General features: G+C 36.7%; 3 protein-coding genes across 5 annotated transcripts; 1 reads left to right on the top strand and 2 right to left on the bottom strand.

Moving 5' to 3' along the window:
• Positions 1-1,185: 1,185 nt before the first annotated feature.
• LOC106750937 (membrane-associated progesterone receptor component 1) lies at positions 1,186-5,322 on the bottom strand. Its single transcript, XM_014631615.1, has 3 exons — positions 4,649-5,322; positions 3,852-4,001; positions 1,186-2,854 (listed from the first exon to the last, which is right to left on the bottom strand). The coding sequence occupies exons 1-3, from the start codon at positions 4,983-4,985 to the stop codon at positions 2,685-2,687; spliced, it is 657 nt and encodes a 218-aa protein (XP_014487101.1). The 5' UTR covers positions 4,986-5,322; the 3' UTR covers positions 1,186-2,684.
• Positions 5,323-6,714: 1,392 nt separating this feature from the next.
• LOC106750946 (WD repeat-containing protein 19) lies at positions 6,715-14,143 on the bottom strand. Of its 2 annotated transcripts, none has more exons than XM_014631634.1 (20): positions 13,991-14,143; positions 13,417-13,677; positions 13,008-13,218; positions 12,810-12,922; positions 12,311-12,728; positions 12,018-12,248; positions 11,814-11,939; positions 11,437-11,734; positions 11,168-11,366; positions 10,993-11,090; positions 10,621-10,903; positions 10,287-10,515; positions 9,834-10,086; positions 9,405-9,715; positions 9,169-9,318; positions 8,915-9,011; positions 8,634-8,840; positions 8,176-8,462; positions 7,848-7,924; positions 6,715-7,777 (listed from the first exon to the last, which is right to left on the bottom strand). In XM_014631634.1, the coding sequence occupies exons 1-20, from the start codon at positions 14,053-14,055 to the stop codon at positions 7,651-7,653; spliced, it is 4,041 nt and encodes a 1,346-aa protein (XP_014487120.1). In that variant the 5' UTR covers positions 14,056-14,143; the 3' UTR covers positions 6,715-7,650. The 2 variants fall into 2 exon arrangements, with proteins under 2 accessions (XP_014487120.1, XP_014487118.1); XM_014631632.1 differs by having other exon boundaries at positions 13,417-13,796; positions 13,991-14,005.
• A 1,446-nt stretch (positions 14,144-15,589) lies between these two features.
• On the top strand, positions 15,590-17,046 carry LOC106750934. 2 transcript variants are annotated; one of them, XM_014631607.1, is made up of 3 exons: positions 15,590-15,790; positions 16,119-16,174; positions 16,654-17,046. In XM_014631607.1, the coding sequence occupies exons 2-3, from the start codon at positions 16,152-16,154 to the stop codon at positions 16,874-16,876; spliced, it is 246 nt and encodes an 81-aa protein (XP_014487093.1). In that variant the 5' UTR covers positions 15,590-15,790; positions 16,119-16,151; the 3' UTR covers positions 16,877-17,046. The 2 variants fall into 2 exon arrangements, with proteins under 2 accessions (XP_014487093.1, XP_014487094.1); XM_014631608.1 differs by lacking the exon at positions 15,590-15,790 and adding an exon at positions 15,797-15,958.
• The last annotated feature ends 2,018 nt before the right edge of the window (positions 17,047-19,064 follow it).

The following is a 19,064-nucleotide window of genomic DNA, read 5'->3' as shown; positions in this document are numbered from 1 at the left end:
CTTTTCGACATACATTATCCCATGTACACATAATCAACTGGGTAAGTATGTCACTCTCGTAGTCGCACAATCGAGACTGACCAATGAACAAAATTCCACATGTCGCCGATCACCAATCTGCTCAGCATCCTTCATTTTGCGAAATATCGGTTGAAAGATACCGGTGAAAAGAGAGACTTCGAGTGCATTTTTCTCTTTTCAAAGCAGAGAACGCTCGCCTTGCACACTTTTTCGGCAGTCGACGAGCTCGATTAAAATACCTAACCGATAGGAAGATAGATCGATGATAGATAGATAGATAGATAGATAGATAGATATCTCTCTCTCTCTCTCTCTCGTGATAACGTGGCGCGCGGAAAGAAATCGAGAATAAATATTTATTTAACGATAGCGCACGATTAACGCGCGCACATAATTCGTTACGAGTACACACTACGTTGTTAGTCGATTTAGAGAAGCAAGGTCGATTCTCGCTTCGTTCGGATCGGCTCGAACGCGTCGCGCATCCCAAAAAGACCATCAGCCAGGCGAGATAAACGTCCAGCCAGCTTGTACCCGTAAATCAAAGACGCCCCCAGCCCCGCTCTTCTCACATCCGTCTGGAGAATACTCAGGAGAGGCCGCGCATCTCGCGCCTTGAAATATCGGAAAACGCGAGGACGAGTCTCGGTCTTGACCCTCGACTGGCGATCAGCGAAATAAAATTTCATTCATTGGACAATTTGCCCTTTCTCTTTCTCTCCTGACGAAGTCCGCATTGTAAATGATTAAACATTCTGAAAGCGTGCTTTTCATCGAAGAATAAAATCTAGACGTATCTACATATCATTCGAAGATTGGAAGCGATTGCACAAACCGACTGAAAAGTGCGCGAAAGCGACGCGCCGGTCTTTACCCGTCGGTCGAACAATTGAGATATTAGTTCTTGAATTGTCGCGCTCGCGAAGCAAACTTGTAGATCTCTCATGCTTTCGCGTGGGGCGCGATACAATTGGTCGAGTTTACCGGTGAGACGATCTAGCAACGCGTGTGGAAGTCATTCACCCTAAGGACTGAATAAGTCTCCCTATAGTAATTAAGTAATTAACTGAGAATGCATATCTTACGTGTGTATATGTGTGTGTATGTGTAATATATCTCTCTGCGTAAATTGTTAGTTAAACTGAACTCGCACACCTCTTGTCGTTCGATTGATACAAACAATAACAAAACTTTATTTGCCACAATTAATATTATCTAACCATGATAAATTATGTACACCGTTGATTAACAGAATGTGTGTGGTATACAATAAATAATTTGCTGCTCCTTTTTTATGCCAACAAGATGTAGAACGCAAATTCAATTTACATTGACGAAATTTCACATTACGCAGGAAATACATGCAAACTCGCGCTCTTTTTTCCTTTCTCCCTCTCCCCATCACACTCACACTTACTCTCTCCGTGTTAAATGTGACTGTGTATATGAAAACATACATGTGTGTATATAACGTAATTCTAATTTATTTTCATCCATAAACTTATATTCTCAAGGGTATAACTATTTTTACCAAAACCACATTCTAGTTTATCGATGAACAAAGCCGCGCATCAGCATTAATAATGCTGTGTATATTAATGCTTAATAAATCAATGCTTTGTAATGTGAAAAAGTACGCTGTGTACGGAAGTATGCAAATACCTGCGTGTTTTGTACCCATCGTACTTCCTCGTAATTGTAACATAATTTTAGATAACATTAAAATCTACAACAAAGGTTTTGTATGCTTATTACTTTCATACATGTAAAACAAACCACGTTAAGGACATATACGTTACACCAGTTCCCCCGATATTGGTTAGATATAGCGATTAAAACTTTTGCATGAAATGTACAATTTGTTTCCTTCTAGGTGGCCCTTTGCATTAACCTCAATGTAGGTGAGGGATTGCGATATCTCGTCGATACACCGTTTATGATAATTACATCATACTGGTACTGGTAATTGTATTAAAAATATAACATAAATATGTAACTATATATGTAGCATACATTTTATCTGACGATAAACGTTTCATTCCAGAGTATGTTTTTGTAGAATTCTTTATGCCACGGGCGCGCGACGTGACAATCTCAGTATTTCCTGTAATAGTTTTCTTTTTAATCACAAAATGACGGAATTACGTGAACGCGACAAGATAGATACTCCTTAAAACTAAATTCCAAATGCATGTCAGAAATGAACTGCTGAACATACGCATAAGCACGATGCAGCGTGTGCCATGCGTGTGCACAGCAGGATCTACAATAATCAATTCAACGAGAAACATCACTACAATAGAATATGCTATATTGTTACTTGCCACTGATTCAGCTTAGCATTCTGTAGAAAATCTTTTGTACACATGTAAAAACATATATATATTAAAAAACGTGAATGTCCACTCTGATTGGAAGTCGGACGCTCAAATAAAGTCCTTTTGCATGTAATCACCCAGCTTCGAATGCTCTTTATGTACTTCAAACTTGATTAAAAGCCAGTGTTTCGCTTCTCATTCGATCATCGTTATGAAGTAATAAAATAGTCGGCCGAACGCGTCCAGAAATATATTCATGAGCGATAATTTGAAAAATTTCCATAACAACAGTGTGTGCGTGGTGTGCTTCCAAAACGGTTGCGCCTTCGATGTACGATCACGTGGTCAATCGCTCTTGGTCTTTCCCTCAGTCTCACTACGATCCGTCTTTGCCTCGGCTTCGTAATTCTCCGATTTCGTTTCAGTCTCCTGCTGGCTGCCCTCATCCTCCTCGTCCGAGTAATTTGTGGGTGCCTCGCCCGGCTTCAACAACTTCCCAACATAATCGTACCTCTCTGTAGTAAAAAAAAAAAAAAAAACAAAAACCAGATCAGGATAAAATTTTTCTTACGAAATTCGAACAGTATACAACTCTTTAATCTTTGGCGATTTCGAGACTGCTCGGAATGGCACTCATTTAAACAAAGGTCATGTCCCGATATTTAACGTTGTATCGTATTGTAATTTTATGCTGTGTCATAGTTATAGCTTTGAAGCAATGCATTAATGCTTAATGCATTTCATCTAGGAATCTAAACCTTGATCTCATTCAGTTATTTATCACATTTAAAGTTTTTGTAATAAAAGCTTAATAGACTATACTTTCTCAACCGAATGAAAATATGAAAAATATATCACGTTCAAATTTATATTCAATATATCAATACTCATTATTAAAAATATAACGTTTCATCTACTTTATTATATGCCAACAAAGTTCTTACTGTACAAATAAATATTATATCTTAGAAAAATATCGTCTTGATATGTATGTCGCGTTGCACAATATAATCGTAATTACTTCCTTATCTATCCCGTATATTTAAATTACATACTTGTAGATTAGTGTAATGGTACATAAAACATGGCGTCAGAAATACATAAGTAACATGTAGACAATAGGTCTGCTGTTTTTTAAAAAACTTCGTGAACTGGTGTATACTGGTGGTGCAGTATGTTAAAGTGAAAAAATATAGTTAGTTTCATTGTAATTTATTACACCAGTGTACGTCAGTTTTGGAAGTTCTTCGAAAAAGAACAAACAATGTAGAATGTATAGCTAAAACAAATCTGGTTTTCTCCATTTTCTGCAGATTTGTTTTTATTTTTTCGCGAAAAAATGAAAAAAAAAACTTTCCCGAGCCTTTAAAAATACAGTGAAGTATCAGATAAACATATCTGCTTAACCGAGTCCAGATGTCACTAATATATTGCATCATTAATATATGTCATTAATATATTGCTTTCGCAATTGAGAGAATTTTCATAGCCAATTCGTATGTATTCGCTTACCCTTAAATTGTTCTTCCCATTCCTTGACTGAATTCATTTCTGCAGTGTTCAAGTCACTCAAATCGTCATATTTATCTGTCGCTGCATCTACTGCAAACCTTGCTAATGCTCTGCTAGCATCTCGACCACCAAATGCTTCGTATGGTCCACCTGTACAAACAAATTACACTGCAATAGTATGACATTCCTAACGAACATAGATGCAACTTACAGGTAGATAAATCAAAGCAATTTGAAGGATACTACTTAAGCTCGCAACACTGGAATATCATTAAATAATCAATATTAATCAGTATGCGCCGCTGAACGATCGTCTATTTACATATGATTTATTCATTCCGCTTGAACGATTTGTCGTTTAGATAAAAACAATTTGACAATCATCGACGTTCGGGCGGCGTGCCCACCCAATAGGTTGTTCACTGTGAACTTTCTTTTTTCGTCACTCACTTACGCGATAAGCCGCTATCGTCGCCGACTCCGCATTACGACGCAGACGGCACAATTGGCCATGACGATCGTGCGACTTTCACGATTTTATTTTTGCGCGTGGCGTGATATCATCGCGCGGACCGCTCCTTCGGGTCGCGAGCTAATAAAGAGCGACTAATAAAACGTGACCCGTAGGGAACAGGAAAGAGTGCGAGGGAGAAAAGAGAGAGAGAAAGAAAGAAAGAGAGAGAGAGAGAGAGAGAGTCGTGCCGCCTCGCAGAAATATCGTCCCGATCTGCGAGCGTTACCATAAGAGATCGGTGGCGATGAGTGAGAATTGATCGTCGACGCAGGGTAAAACTCACCAGGGCCGTAGAACTTGGAGCCTCTGGTTACGTCGTATACGCTGCCGTTGACGGCAACCAGTATCCGGCCGTCGGGGCCTTTACCGTCGTACTTGGTCAGTTCCTCGATTGTGAAGTCACGTCGCAACTTCGGCAGCTTCTTCACCTCCGGCACGGGCTCCTCGGTTCTCGTTTTACTCTTGACGATCTTGTAGACCAGGACGGCGATTACAGCCACGAGCGCGAGATTCAATGGGCTCCTTACGATCTCGGAGATAAAGCTCGACAGGTATTGCTGTTGCTGGCTATCCTGGGCCTGGTTAGCGGCCGGATCTGGCGAGCCGCTGTTCTCGGCCATTTTGACGAACCAACCGACCGATCCAGCAGGCGAGAATCGAGGGAAACGGGAGAGAGAGAGAGAGAAGATAGGTTACGCGAATGCGATATCGTGCGAACGAACGGTAATTCGAGTGACCGCGTTCTTCTTTCCTTCCTTCCTGCTTGTCTCCTTCCTCGCGGGCTACGCGCGCGCTTACGTGCCAACGGGTGTCCAGAGGTGAACCGGAACGACTCGCCGGGAGGCGCGGATTAATATTGCCGAGCAAGGCGCCGCCGCTCTCGTCAGCACGACTCGTGCGCGCTAGTAACGATGATCGAACCACACTACCAACCGATGTGTACCGGTGCGCCGCGGCGCACCAACCGCACGTCCGAACGTAGGCGCGTATGCGTACGTGTGGCGCAACACAACGACAGAATCGCATCGCCGTTACATACGTGGCCGCATCGCCGAGGCGCGTCTCAGGGCTGTGCCAAGTGGGCGCCAGATATTGGCGACTGTCGCTCCGTTAGATCCTATCTTAAATCGCGTTAGAGGCATCGGACGAGAAATGAGATCGGAGGGACTCTTTTCTGCGACAGGCAAGACGTCCCGAAGTGTCGACCAAGTGCGACAAATGTCACTAGGAATCCGTGGCGTTCCCGACTTAGGCAGGCGCGAAACGAATCTTCGCGCCAACTTGATATAACGACAGCTTCATTATGATTTCCTGCTATTGTGCGACGTATGCGTTAGTAACAAGCCCTCCGAGACTCCCGAAGATTAATATTTATACAGGAAACTAGGACTTTGAATACCACGATAGGCGGTGCCTCCGAGATAGCGTTTCTCTCTTTTCCTCTCCGCCTCCTTCTCTCTCCCTCTCTCTTTCTCTTTTTTGCATATAAATGCGTATGCATTAGTTTAAATAATTATTGTCGGTTTACTTGTTATATAGCATGAATGATTTTTATCGCCTTTTCCGACCAAATTACTAATGACATTAGAAACTTTTGATATTACTGATAATTATTACACTGAATTATAGTTAGAAATTGCTGTTGGCGATTCGACCGGTTACTCATTGATTAGTTTAGTCGAAATTGGTGGATATCACTTTTATGCGCTTTATCGATTATGTTGGAATTAAATTTGTTGCAATTTGAACAAAGTAGAGATGGCTAAGACCTATATGCATTTATAATTTGTCGCATTAATTATTCTATACGTCTCGAACGTACCGTTTCACACACGTACGTTTCACACTTTTTACTTCCCTTTCTCTCTGTTTGCCGTTCTCTCTCTTTCTCCCTCTTCAGCGGGATACAGTTATTTCATGAAAAATGGAACAATCGTCTTTCGTGTAAAACTTGGGTTTGCAATTTGATGAGAAAATAATAAAAAGAGAATTGAAAGTGAGAATATCGACGTGTTCTATTCCAGGGCTTTCTTATATATTATATATCTATCTGATGGAATTCACGATAAATACGCATCATTATACGCATCGATTCTTCAAAGTCATGCTAAGCTGTCACGTGTCATTCAGATATATATATATATATTCTGTCGCATTTGAATACAAGAGTTGCTGAGAGCTTGAAGGTTAGGCACGGCATAATTATGCCAGTCATGAGACCGTGTTATGATCGTGGATTTTTTTGCTTCCAGCACACATTTTTTCTGCACAGTACGCAGTACGATTACGCTAACGATTACGAAAGCTATATGCTGAAGTTGGCTACTCGGTCACAAAGATAACGAGGAATTTCGTTGCAACCATTACATTTCATTTATTAGTGTTTAGCTGACTTTTTTTACATTCGCTGGTCAAAATTGCTATAATTATTACGAAAAGCAAAATATGTATGTGAATTTACAGTTGTGAAAGACTCCTGGATGCTACGCTCATACTGACGGCCAAAATTGTAGAACAAATCCATGCTGCAATTTGATGGCAATTCGGTAACAGGAATTAATCGATATTTTTCCCTTTGCAGTATTCCGCCTTGATTTTGGTGATTTGTTATTATTAATATGTCGTCGTCAGTAGTAGCAACGATTTATGTATTCGCTATTGAATTGCCGCCGAAATAGCTACGGGATTGGTGAAATCGTGTGTTCGACACGATTCGAAATTACAATTAGACATGATTCTATCGATACGTCATGCGAGACTTCGCAGCTGTCCGCGAGCTCTCAAAAAAATTTTCAAGTATCATATCCGAATTGAATCGTTTTATTTTGTGTTTATAGTAATATCTACAGTAAAGCATGGCCCGTAAAGCAAATAACATAACTGATTCTTTATACATATATGTGTGTATGTATGTATGGTATGTATATATGTGTGTGTGCGTGTGGTGATATAATGAGATTATATACCTCTAGTCATCTTGTACTCAAATAAATTGTACTCATAATGGACGGCACCGTTTGCATTGAGAATACTGTCGCTTCAATTTTCGACTTGATCGAAACATTCCACTAATTATCACTATTACTTGAAACTATTTCATAACTTTTCATATTTATCATCGTATTACTTATCTAAGGCACACAATTAAACAAGGCACATTTCATTTGTGCAATAAAAATGCAGATATCTATACAGCTTAGCGTTTCCTAGTTTGTGTACGTCAAACTATGAATTCGTCTTTTGTACATTGACAAATTTACTCTATATCTAAAATATATGTAAAAATTATGCCTTTATGATGGCCTTTTCTTCCTGAAAATTGAGATACGGGTGAATATCAGTGATAGATGATACAGCTTCTGGCCCGACTCTCTCTGAGCACATTGGACAAGTTTCTTCAGATTCAACGATCCTGTATAAAAAATTATACAATAAATATACATGATAATTTTATAACATGCATTATATAATGCATTATTTACCTTAGAAATTCACTTTTAATAGCAGGGAAATCACATTGGGGACACGCTGTAAAGTCATCTTCTATGATATGTCGTCCCTATAAAGGAACCGTAGAACAATAGAAGTGAGAGAATCCCGTACTTCTCTTTTTCCTCAACACCTTAACGCGCAAGCCCGAGTTAACTCGGATAGCACTTTATATTATGGACGCACCCGTAGTTAATTTGGGCATGAAAAATAATTACGCTAATGATATAATACAACATTGAACAGCTATTTTAGCATTTTTCTAGTCGTAGAAAAACCGTTAAGGGGTCAATTTCTAAATGTCAATAAAGAAAGTTTTACCGTCGCGATACAGAAAGGTATGGTATTCTTGCATTTATCACAGGTTACTTCAGTCTCGGGAACTCTGCTCTTGCAGTATGGGCACGGGGTGAGAGGCTCATCTTCGTTCTCGACATCCTTCGCTCGTGGTGGCTTTCTCACGATTGCTTCAATCTTTTTGCTGTATTTCGCGTCGACTTGCCCACGATACTCGGGACGCATCAGCATAGCGGCGAAGTTGAAAGCCGCACTCTTCAAACCCGCCCTATGGCATTCTATTACAGTCGAGGTTAATATTGGTACGATATCTGAAATACAATTTTATTTCTGAAATAAAAGTTATTTTTTATTTACATACATACATACATACATACATACATACATACATACATACATACATGCATACATACATGCATACATACATGCATACACACACAGTGTTATATATTAATTGTCATGGAAAATTTTGTCCTACTAACGCGATGGAAACTTTGATATGTTGTTCGCTACTCTTATCAGCATCCGGGCGCCTCGCAAGTGGTCGCTTCTTTTCACATGCAACCTTACCAGGATGTATGAATGTAAGAGCCTTAAATTAGTTTGCATTTCTAACGGTATGGTAATCTTATTTCTTTTTAGCTCTTGATACATTCCGAATAATACGTCGTGAGCGTTCCTGTAATTTCCTGAAACAAAAAATTGTAATTATCAGTGTTACTAATGTATTACGAATGTATTTATACATAATTAGGGTGCATACCATTAATTTGTTCTTCATTCGCAATGATAATTGCAGTTTTAGCTGCCTCTTTATACTGTTTTCTAGCCATGTACAAGCGGAAAAGATATTTCGGATCCTAACGGGATATAAAACGTATTAAAACTTTACAAACGAGCTGTGCAAGTTAAATCTGACATATCCGTTTTGATTTTTATTTAGGAAAAACACTGTTCAGGCGTTCGGACGCGCGATATTAGTATCCGGGAAGCACTAATAAACGAAACAATGGTAACCTTTGGTAATCCATCCCCTCCTAACAAGAAATCTATCAATTGATTGGCTAATTTGTCATCCTTAGAAGACGCGACAGCGTCTATAGCATAAGTGATCGCTCTGTCGTCGTTCGGCACCAATTGAGCGGCTTTTAATAGATGCCGCAGAGCCTTAAAAAAAAGATGTTAATTGAAATATTCGCGTTTACATATAATGGGAGAGAAGGTGGCGCAGAAATTTAGAGATGTGAACTTACTTTCTGATACTCTTTGGCATGGAAATGATATTTCCCAGCTAAAAGATTGTTCTTCTGGGATTCGAAGTGCATCGCAAGACTCTTAAAATCTTCCTTACGAACGTTCGTGTCTTCGATCGTGTTCACCAAGATCTCTCCGTACAATTCCATCTTGCCGTGCTGATTAGCCAATTGAAAGGCTTCGTCGTGACAATTCGACAGGATTAAGAATTTAATCGCTGCATTGTAATCGTTCATCCTTTGGAAATACTTCGCAACCATCTTCGCGCCTTCTATGCTCTTTGTTTGCTGGACAACTTCAACACTACGAGCTGTAACGATGTATAATAAGAGGCGAATATATTAATAAAATGTATTATTAAATATATTATTAAAATCGCTAATACGTTTGTGCCGTGGTAAATCCTTGCATGTAACGAGTGCATTTACCAGGATTGTTTAAGTGTTCCAGGTTGATTCTGATTATATTATCATAATCCTTAGCGGTTTCATATGCTTTCGCGGCCTCCTCGTATTTACCCTCGGACTCTTTGGCCTTAGCATATTGTATGTTGATTTTCGCGGACGATATTTGTGGCAGAAGCTGACCCACTTTGTGCCAATTCTTTAACTTTATATAAGCGGAGGCAGCTTTGTCGAAGTATTCAGCTTTTTCATACAACAGCGCGGCTTCGCTAAATTGCTAAAAGTATCGATATATTTTAACAGTTTACTGGAAATATGAGGCCTGTTCTTTTCAGCTAAATTAGTGTATTGGAACTTCGTTCCCTTTCCTTTCAACGCTAGATCACACCGTTGTTTCATTTTAAAGGCAAAAAGTGCTAAAAGCTAAAAACCGACTTATAACCAATTTCTTACGAGTCTTAATGACGATGATCATACCTTCATCGATTCCAGAATTTCGGCGCATTCTTTTCGCAACAGCCTCGAGCTCTCGTTATCCATCGCTATTCCGACGCCTTTTCTACTATCGCCGCATCTTATAGACATCCTCGCTATTCCTGCCAGGCATTGGTTTCGGTGATGAGGATTTTGCGTTACCAAGATGGACGAGGTATTATAATCGACCAAGCCGCGTTCATAATTTGTTAGAGCCTTTGGATAATTCCCACTGTATAAAAAAAAAAGTATATTTCACTTATTTATTTAATAGCAACTATCGATTATGTTTTCTCTGCAATAGATTATTATTTAATAAGACCAATTAAGAGCTTACGTGAATTCTAATTGTTGGGCATATTCTCTGGCGATAAAAGGAATTTCATCGGGCTTCAACTTTTGCGCCAAGCTTAACGCTTGCTCCCACTGCATCAGGTCTCTCCTCAAGTACAAGGCCTGCACGGGTTCAGAAGATTGTAGGAAGTACTTTTCAGCTTCATTATAATCTCCTAGTAATATGCAAGCATGGCCACATAGCAACGCCAGTTCGTCCACATTCTCCATATTTTGCAACGTCCATACCATTGAAGCATCTTCGATTTGTCGATATACGCGAATAGCTGTGTATAATAAATTACGAAGACGTTATAATTCTCAATTATACTTTCAACCTTCGTCGCGTTTATATTTTCCAATACATTTCGCTCACCGAATTCGATGTTCAAATTCGCAATAGCGCTTCGTCCCAGTTTTAGCCAGGCATCTTTCTCGTTTAATTTTTCACAGCTATTCCACGCTTGTTGAAAACTAAATTGTATGAAAATGTGCTTTTAGATTCTTCTATACGTGATTGCTTGACGTGTGCTAAATTATAAAAGTCTCACCGTCTGCACAAAATCTGATTGTTCAGAATCTCGTTAATTTTTTTGGACTCCACGATATTCCCTATATCTTCATGAGAAGTTAATGTTATCTGTATCAATTTGCTACCCATTGTGCTCAACGTCACCTCTCCCGAGTACATCAATAAAGGCACTGATTCTGATGGCAACTTAGTCGTATTTATCTTTATCACTTTGGTACCTGTCCGTGCAATCGTTAACGAGTTAGATTTCACGGCGATAACATGTGACAAATTGATTCAGCCACTCACCTTCCACAAAGTATTTTACAAAAATGTACGTCACAATATTGCTTTTATTATATACTGCAAATATAGCACGTTCGAATATGTTCTGATCCCAAAGAATACCATCGATATTATCAGGACAGTCAGGCACTGTAATGGCCGCTTCGTTTATCGGATCAAATACGTAAACGTCCGACTTGTTATCGACAAAACACAACTGCGTTCCGTTCGTATCCAAGTACAACTCCTTGATTCCGTTGTCATGTATAAATTCGGTGCATTGATTGAATGTCTCCAAGTAAAAGTAAACGATATGACCCATCTAACAATGTTAGAAACTCATGTTAATTATTCGAATACAGCGTAAGGATGATCTCAAAGCATGCCCGATGTTAACTTACATCATTACCGTAAACCAGGAAATCCGAACAAATAGCGTGACATGTAATTCTACTATGAGTAGAGCTCGAATCCGGAAACATTTTTGTATCTTTCCCATCGTTTGCCAACGTCTGGTCGGATTTAATCTATGTGTATGAAGTGAAATTAATACACCTGTTTTACATTATTCCCATTGTTAATTCGAGCCTCGTGATGATAATTACCGTATGCAGTTGTAATTTCCCGTCGAACAGCGCCGATACGTATGTTTCGTTCAGGCGCATGCTGTCTATCGTGGCCAAATAATCCCTCTCAAAATGCATCTTGTTATAATGGCTTATCGACAAATCCCAGAAGAGTGCTCTATTGTTCAACCCTACTGCCACATGCATCGGGCCTACTGCTAAGATCGACGGTTCTATTATAGTGTTGATTATTTGCGGGCTCGGTTTGTCCTAGAAGAATGATTCCTCGTGAAAGAGAAGTCCACTGTGCGATCTCGTATGACCAGAAGTACCTTGTCTAATGTGTAAAGGTGCACGGCTACTTCCATCAGGCTCGTCAACAATGCTATCCTGTTGCCGCAAACGCTGGTCAACTTCGGAATCTCTATCAAGTAGATCAAGATATTGCCGATATAAGTGACCGCTGCCAGCATCGTTCCATCCGTTGACCATTCGATGTTGTTCACTCCATTCTCGCTGGTCACCGAGATCAGCGTCTCGGTCTCCTCTAGATTCAGCAAGTTGTGCACCTTGATCGTGCTGTCGCCGCAAGTGGCCAACTTCCCTACCGCTTGACTCAATGCGATATCCGTTAGAGAATCCCTGTGGTTCTTAATTTGGAATAATTCTTGGCCGACTTCTTTTATATGCGTCGATATCGCAATAAAAAACCCAGCTTCGAAACCTATTAATATGTAACCATCTCCGTACCTACAAAGTAGCGATATATATGCATTATTATCAAAATCGTGCGATAATAGGAATTGTACTGCTATTACATTTATTACTTGCCATCTATAAGTTACAATGGAACCATAACGTTTTTGAAAAGCCAATTCAATGGGATTTTCCGGATCCAGAATATTGCACAAGAATAATGTTGTCTTGCTAACAATAAGGGATACCTAAGTTTGTAGGTAAGAAAGGAAATGTAGTTTTGTATGGATAATTTTTAAATATTATCAATAATGCATATTGATAAGATCTTACTGTATTTTCACCAGCTATCCTATGGTCCATTTTCATTTCGCTAAATTGTATATGAGACGGATCACCTTGAAAAGTTATTTCACGACGCGTATCTCCCTCAGTTGTGCTGATAGTTAGGACTTTATCTTCACTCGCCAAAGCAAGGAGACCATCTACTGACCATGCGCCGCATACAATGCGCTTCTTATGCTTTCCCAAAATAGGTATTCGTCTGTATTTCACAATATAGAACATTTATGAATAATGAAATTTACAACAGTATTCTCTACGGCTGTATTCCAAAATTCACTATCAGCACTAAAAATCCATAGTTTATATTATGTATACTGTAGATTTTCAGTATTGACAGTGAATATTGGAACACAGCTTTTATATCTAAGATTTACTCTAAAGAAACATCAAATTTTACTTGGCATTTATGTGATCATAAAGTACTAAATTTCCTTTTTGTGTCCCTATTGCTAATAAGCAACTCTTCTTTGCCCACATCATACAGCTCAATCCATCTCTTACACCTGCGTCTATCTGGGACTTTTTTCCAGTTGTTGCATCCCACAAAAATATAGATGATGAATTTTGCGCTATTATTGCCAGCATATCTCCATCTGAATCCCAACCAAAGCCGGTGCATAGTCCAGGAATTGGTATTCGTTCCTGGATATCACCTTGTCTATCAAAAATGGCAACTGTTGAATCACAACCTGTAGTAGCTAAATGAGTGCTATTTCCAGGACGCCAAGCAATATAGATACTGCCAGAGCCATGAGGCTGGTCTAGGCGATAAAGAACCTATCAGAAAATTAATTTAAATAAACATCTGTTTATAATAGAGCAAAACTTTCAGGGTGATAAACCAGAGCGAAACGAAGATATAGATTTATTGATCAAAACAAAAGACATTGTCTCCCTTTAATGTAATTAACATTAAAGTTTTTATTAATCAATTTCACATGAAGTAAAGCTGTCAATGTCACATAACCTACCTTCTCCGACGACATGGCGATGAGGGAAATTCGGTTCTGAGAGGAAAATTGGTCAGCCCGCACATTTAAATACCATGTCTATATAGTATTACAAGACATAGCTTAAATATTGATTTATTAAGCAGTCCCGTTTTCTTACACCGATGTACATCGGCCATATTGTTTACGTTTCCGTTGCTCCATGCGATGGATGGACAACAAGTGTGTTCATTTTAACTACGTTTTTTCATACCTTCACTGAAAAACAGAAAGCAGAAAAGCAGCAACCAATCAGAACTCGCGCTGGCAATCAACAGTTTTTGTTTTATCTACTGCTCACTACCAACACGAGTTTTAATTGGCTGTTGATTTTTGTTTTCTGCTTTTCTGTAAAGTGTGAATTTTCCTTAAGGCTGCCTCCTCCTAACTTGCGTGAAGCTTGATCAGCCAATCAAATCATCTCAATTATCATACGCAACCCGCTTAGTTAGTTCACGCATTTTATGCTATTACCGATACGCCAAATTCAATAGTCGCGTAAACTGGTAACGCATATGTTTAGTGACGTGTGTGTATTTGCAGACAATCACAGTTTTCGATTTTTATTGGGAGTGTGAATAAGTTCTCGCCGTTTTTTGTGAAAACAAATCCTTTATTTAAAAAAAATAATAAAAAAACAAGTCAATTAAAGTATTGCCCATCGCTGGAGACTACTTTTTCCCATCTTTCTGGCAGCATTAGAATTCCACGTCGAAAAAACGACACTTCTTTTGCGGCTATCCACGAATCGATCCATTTTTTCGTTTCTTCATGCAAAGTGAAGTGCTGCTCAGCCAGGCCGTTATGCATGACGCATAAGGAAATGAACCAATCAGAATCCTTTGACCCCTCTGAATTCCTGACGCTCACATTTGACTGTGATTGATCAATTTCTTAAGGTTTAGAGCTGACATTCTCATTGTAAACCTTACTTTAATTTGAATTTACAATAGATGTAATAAGCTTCAAGTCGTAAGAAATACGATAATGAATTTTAAAGAAGGAACTATCTCTTTAAATTTTCTATTGAGTTTAATGAACGTCATACACTGATCTGTTTTGTAAATGATTAAAGTTGACAAGACAGTATTCCTCGTTGAATAACTTTGTAAGACAAAGTCAAATCGCAACTTGCGCATACACTAATTAAAGAAATAAAATTGTATTTTTAGCTTATGTGTGCGTTATTTATGTGGTTGTTAATTTCTGCAATGTAATTTCATAAACTTCATAAACATGTTTTTACATTCAACGAATCTTGATTCCTATTTACATAACATTATAAGAAATAAATCAACTTTATATTGGAAAATAATATAAAAAATGAGAAACTCAGAATTGTAAAATTCAAAAAATTTTCAGAACATGTCATTATTATTTTTTGTAGAAAATATAACCTATTAAATTTTTCCTATTTTTTTCTTGACTAAAAGGAAAATAATCTTGTAATTTATATGTATGTACAATATACTTATAAGTTTTTATTAAGATTTAAGATCATATAGATTTAGTTTCATCATTAAATACTATTGCATTGCAAAAAGTAACTGTAGTGATTAATATCTTTTCTGCTATAAAAAATGTTTTCTTTTTACTCTTGCATTATATGCAGAAAGTTAAAAATGCATTTTTTCCCTTTTTTATGCTTAAATCAGCTGTAAAAAGAGCTATATTACAATCGTCAGCTGTTATCAGCTGTCAAAAGTCTCTCGAAGACTGTGAAACGTGCGGAGTGTGTGCTTTTGCTAAGGAATTTACCCTTGAATTTATATTGTGACTGAAGTAATGTATTACGATTATTTTTGTAAATTAAATGTGTATTTAGTTAGTGATGTACGTGAATGTATCGGGCACATTTAGCTACATAAAATAATAATAAGAAGTGCTATCAGAGTTATCACCGGCGTTATGACCGTTGTTATTGTCGAAATATCTATTATCTGCGAACCGGTATGGCAATTTTGACTTTTTGAAACGTTAGCTCGTTATTATGTTCGCTTGCAAAGTTATAAACTCATCGTAATTGCGATGCATCACATTTACTGAAACTTAACCTATATATCTTGGTTATTATTAATAATTTGTTATCATATTGTTTTTCTTGTTTCAGCATTTGTAGGATAACAATACAAAGCAAGTGAATATGGACGACGAGACGTTGAACAGGTAGTTTTACGATTTTGTGTTGTTTGGGTTCGTAATAATGATTAGTAATTACTGTCGTGCTAGCCTAGATATATATGAGAAATTTTCATTGAATATTAGATTACATTTATTTTATATATATATATAATAAATATATATATAGATTTATATTCTGAATTCACGCTTATCGATAAAAGTATCTCTAAAAGTGTATAGGAACCACCTAATTGGTTGTGAAGTCACATTTAATTCACTTTTATCGATAAAAATGAGGTCAGAATATGGACCATAGACCAAGAGATTTAATAGATTGATTGTTTTTATCACCATTCCACATGAAATAATATTGATATAATAATATTGATTGACTTATGAAACATTTTCCTAATATAAATATAGATTACATTTTTTACAATACCTCTTGCTGCAATATTCTGCTATTTTTCTCTATTAGTGTTTTTATTATTATATAAATTTGTGTGTGCAATTATGTATCATAGGCTTGCAGTTGAAGCTTTATTGGAAGAAGCCAAAATTGGCGCACAAAGGGCAGAAATAATGGGACCTAGCGGATGGGTAAAACCTAAAGAAACTATCAACAAAAGGTTCCTTCATTCAACATTACGAAATGCAGTAATATCAAACAAACATCGATCATTGAAGCAGGAAAAAATAAAAACTCAACCACCATTGAATAAGACGGATACTGTTAAGAAACCATAGGCTGTGACATATATATGTGTATTATTCTTGCGTTTGCCTTGATGTATATTCTAGATATATATATATATATCTCTTAAGAATTTAGAATTTTCTTAGTACACATACACAGGAAATATATACACGCACACAAAAATATATATACATGTTGTTATTGATGTAAACGATCGTAATTTTATTTATTATAGCACACTCATTGTTACAAGATTACATATTTTTGTAAAAATTCGGAGAAAATTTCTATATAAATGTGCCCCAATGAACGTTATAAAATAAATTATAATTCGGTTAACAATATCGTATAAAAATATCTCGAATGCTTTGTGGACATTTTACAATTCTTACTGTTGCCAATATTTAAGTATTTTATACGTACGATACTTCATTCTTGATCGAATAAGTATACTTTATAGACCTTTAAAAAAAGTTGCCCCTTGTAAATTCCTAGCGTAAAAACCGCCTTTATTTACAATGGTTATCAAATTCCTTCTATTAGAAGTAACACACAGTGAAAGTTCATTATACAATTTCATATCTAGTCGTTTACACAACTCTATGAAATGTACAAAGAAGAAATGATGTATACAAAAGATGTTATTTATATATCTATCTTCTTGCATTTTGTCTTGCATTTAATTTAAAACTCAGTAAGGATTAATCGTAACACCACCAGATAATAATAACAAGTTTTAAAAGCACCGTTATCTCTATATGTACCCTTAACAAATATATCATAAAGAATGTAGTCATATAGTTCTAACCTAAGTATAAAATCACTTATAATTAAAACATTTTGCATTGATAGGTTGCACATATCAGTTTATGGCATCGCTTGAAGTTTGTTTGCACGAGAAATTAGACTGATCACATTCACAATTACACACCTGTGTCTCGTCACGTATTACACGAGATTAGTGCAACTTGATGGACATGTATTATCTCGAAAAATCAAAATTTCAGAACACAAAATCATAAAATTTCGAAAACTCCTATAACTTTAATGACTTAAATAAATTTCGGTAACTTGCTTTGAAAGAAAATATATGCAATAAAATATATATATATATTTTTTTTAAATTTTATATTTGGTGTGTATATATATATATATATCTTTTATATATATATATATATATATATATATATATATATATATATATACCACGGATATCAAGATAGGTTTTAGACACTCTGCACATATTCACACGCATGAATCTGAATATCGAAACAATTTCTCGAAACACATTTTTCCGGAGTTATTGAAAATATGCATTTATTCTGAAGAGTTATCATCCCGAAATCAATACGAAACAATAAATAAGGATATAACTTTTTTAATTATAATTTTTCTTCTCGGAGCACAATGCATGTCCACTTACAAGTCAAGATGTCTTCTCATAAATTAATAAGGTGCAGGCGATAGTTATTCATCACTTATGTGTCGATATTCTTGGAGAATTTTTTTATCAGCTTTATGCATAAGTTGCATTACAGATCAATGCGCCCTTATTTGATACTAAAGTAAAATATGAGATGTGGCCTGTATAGTACACAGATGAAATTGTTAAATTGCACCTACATTTGCGGCAGATATTTGAGGATTACAATATGCTTATTATGACGATAAAATTCCTTTTCTTTACGATCCATTTATCTTAAATATCCGTAAGACTTAATTTTGATAACATATTTCTCCGTAAGACTTAATTTTGATAACATATTTCTTCATATATTGCGTGCGTAAAAATTCTTAACAGTTTCTATAATTAATGAGATTTACGAAAGTTAACGGTTTGATTTGATATGTTGTGACAGAATAAGTAGCTTTCACGAAGTATTCTACAATATTATTTTCAATATTCAACTATAACAGATAATATTAGTTGGTGGGAATCAGGTAATTATAATTTTTGTATTTTAATATTCGTAATACCTATTTAAATTAAAAAATTTAATTTAAAATAAAATAAAATTTAAAATAAAAAANCATCTCTGTATAAGTTTCTTCAACCATGTAACATTAATATCAAACTGCTTCACAAATCTGCAATATTGTACAGCAAATAATGAAAATTTGATACTTGTACTTTTATGCACATTTCTGCTGTGCAATATTGATCGCGTATAAATTGTCATTTGAAATATGATTATTTAATAATAAGAAATGCTATTTGATGATGACGTGTATACAACG

The sequence above is a fragment of the Dinoponera quadriceps genome, unplaced genomic scaffold (genome assembly GCF_001313825.1).
Source record: "Dinoponera quadriceps isolate SergipeBrazil2010 unplaced genomic scaffold, ASM131382v1 scaffold4681, whole genome shotgun sequence".
Lineage (NCBI taxonomy): Eukaryota > Metazoa > Arthropoda > Insecta > Hymenoptera > Formicidae > Dinoponera > Dinoponera quadriceps.
Note: the sequence above shows the minus strand (reverse complement) of the source record. Positions and strands in the feature narration are given on the sequence as shown.

Coding starts and splice junctions, on each gene's coding strand:
- LOC106750937 (XM_014631615.1), bottom strand. CDS start 4,985: ATGGCCGAGAACAGCGGCTCGCCAGATCCGGCCGCTAACCAGGCCCAG. Junction 4,002..4,648: donor CTCCAAGTTCTACGGCCCTG/GTGAGTTTTACC, acceptor TTGTTTGTACAG/GTGGACCATACGAAGCATTT. Junction 2,855..3,851: donor ATGGGAAGAACAATTTAAGG/GTAAGCGAATAC, acceptor TTTTTACTACAG/AGAGGTACGATTATGTTGGG.
- LOC106750934 (XM_014631607.1), top strand. CDS start 16,152: ATGGACGACGAGACGTTGAACAG. Junction 16,175..16,653: donor GACGACGAGACGTTGAACAG/GTAGTTTTACGA, acceptor TATGTATCATAG/GCTTGCAGTTGAAGCTTTAT.
- LOC106750946 (XM_014631632.1), bottom strand. Junction 11,367..11,436: donor TGTAAAATACTTTGTGGAAG/GTGAGTGGCTGA, acceptor TTGCACGGACAG/GTACCAAAGTGATAAAGATA. Junction 10,516..10,620: donor GCCCAACAATTAGAATTCAC/GTAAGCTCTTAA, acceptor TTTTTTATACAG/TGGGAATTATCCAAAGGCTC.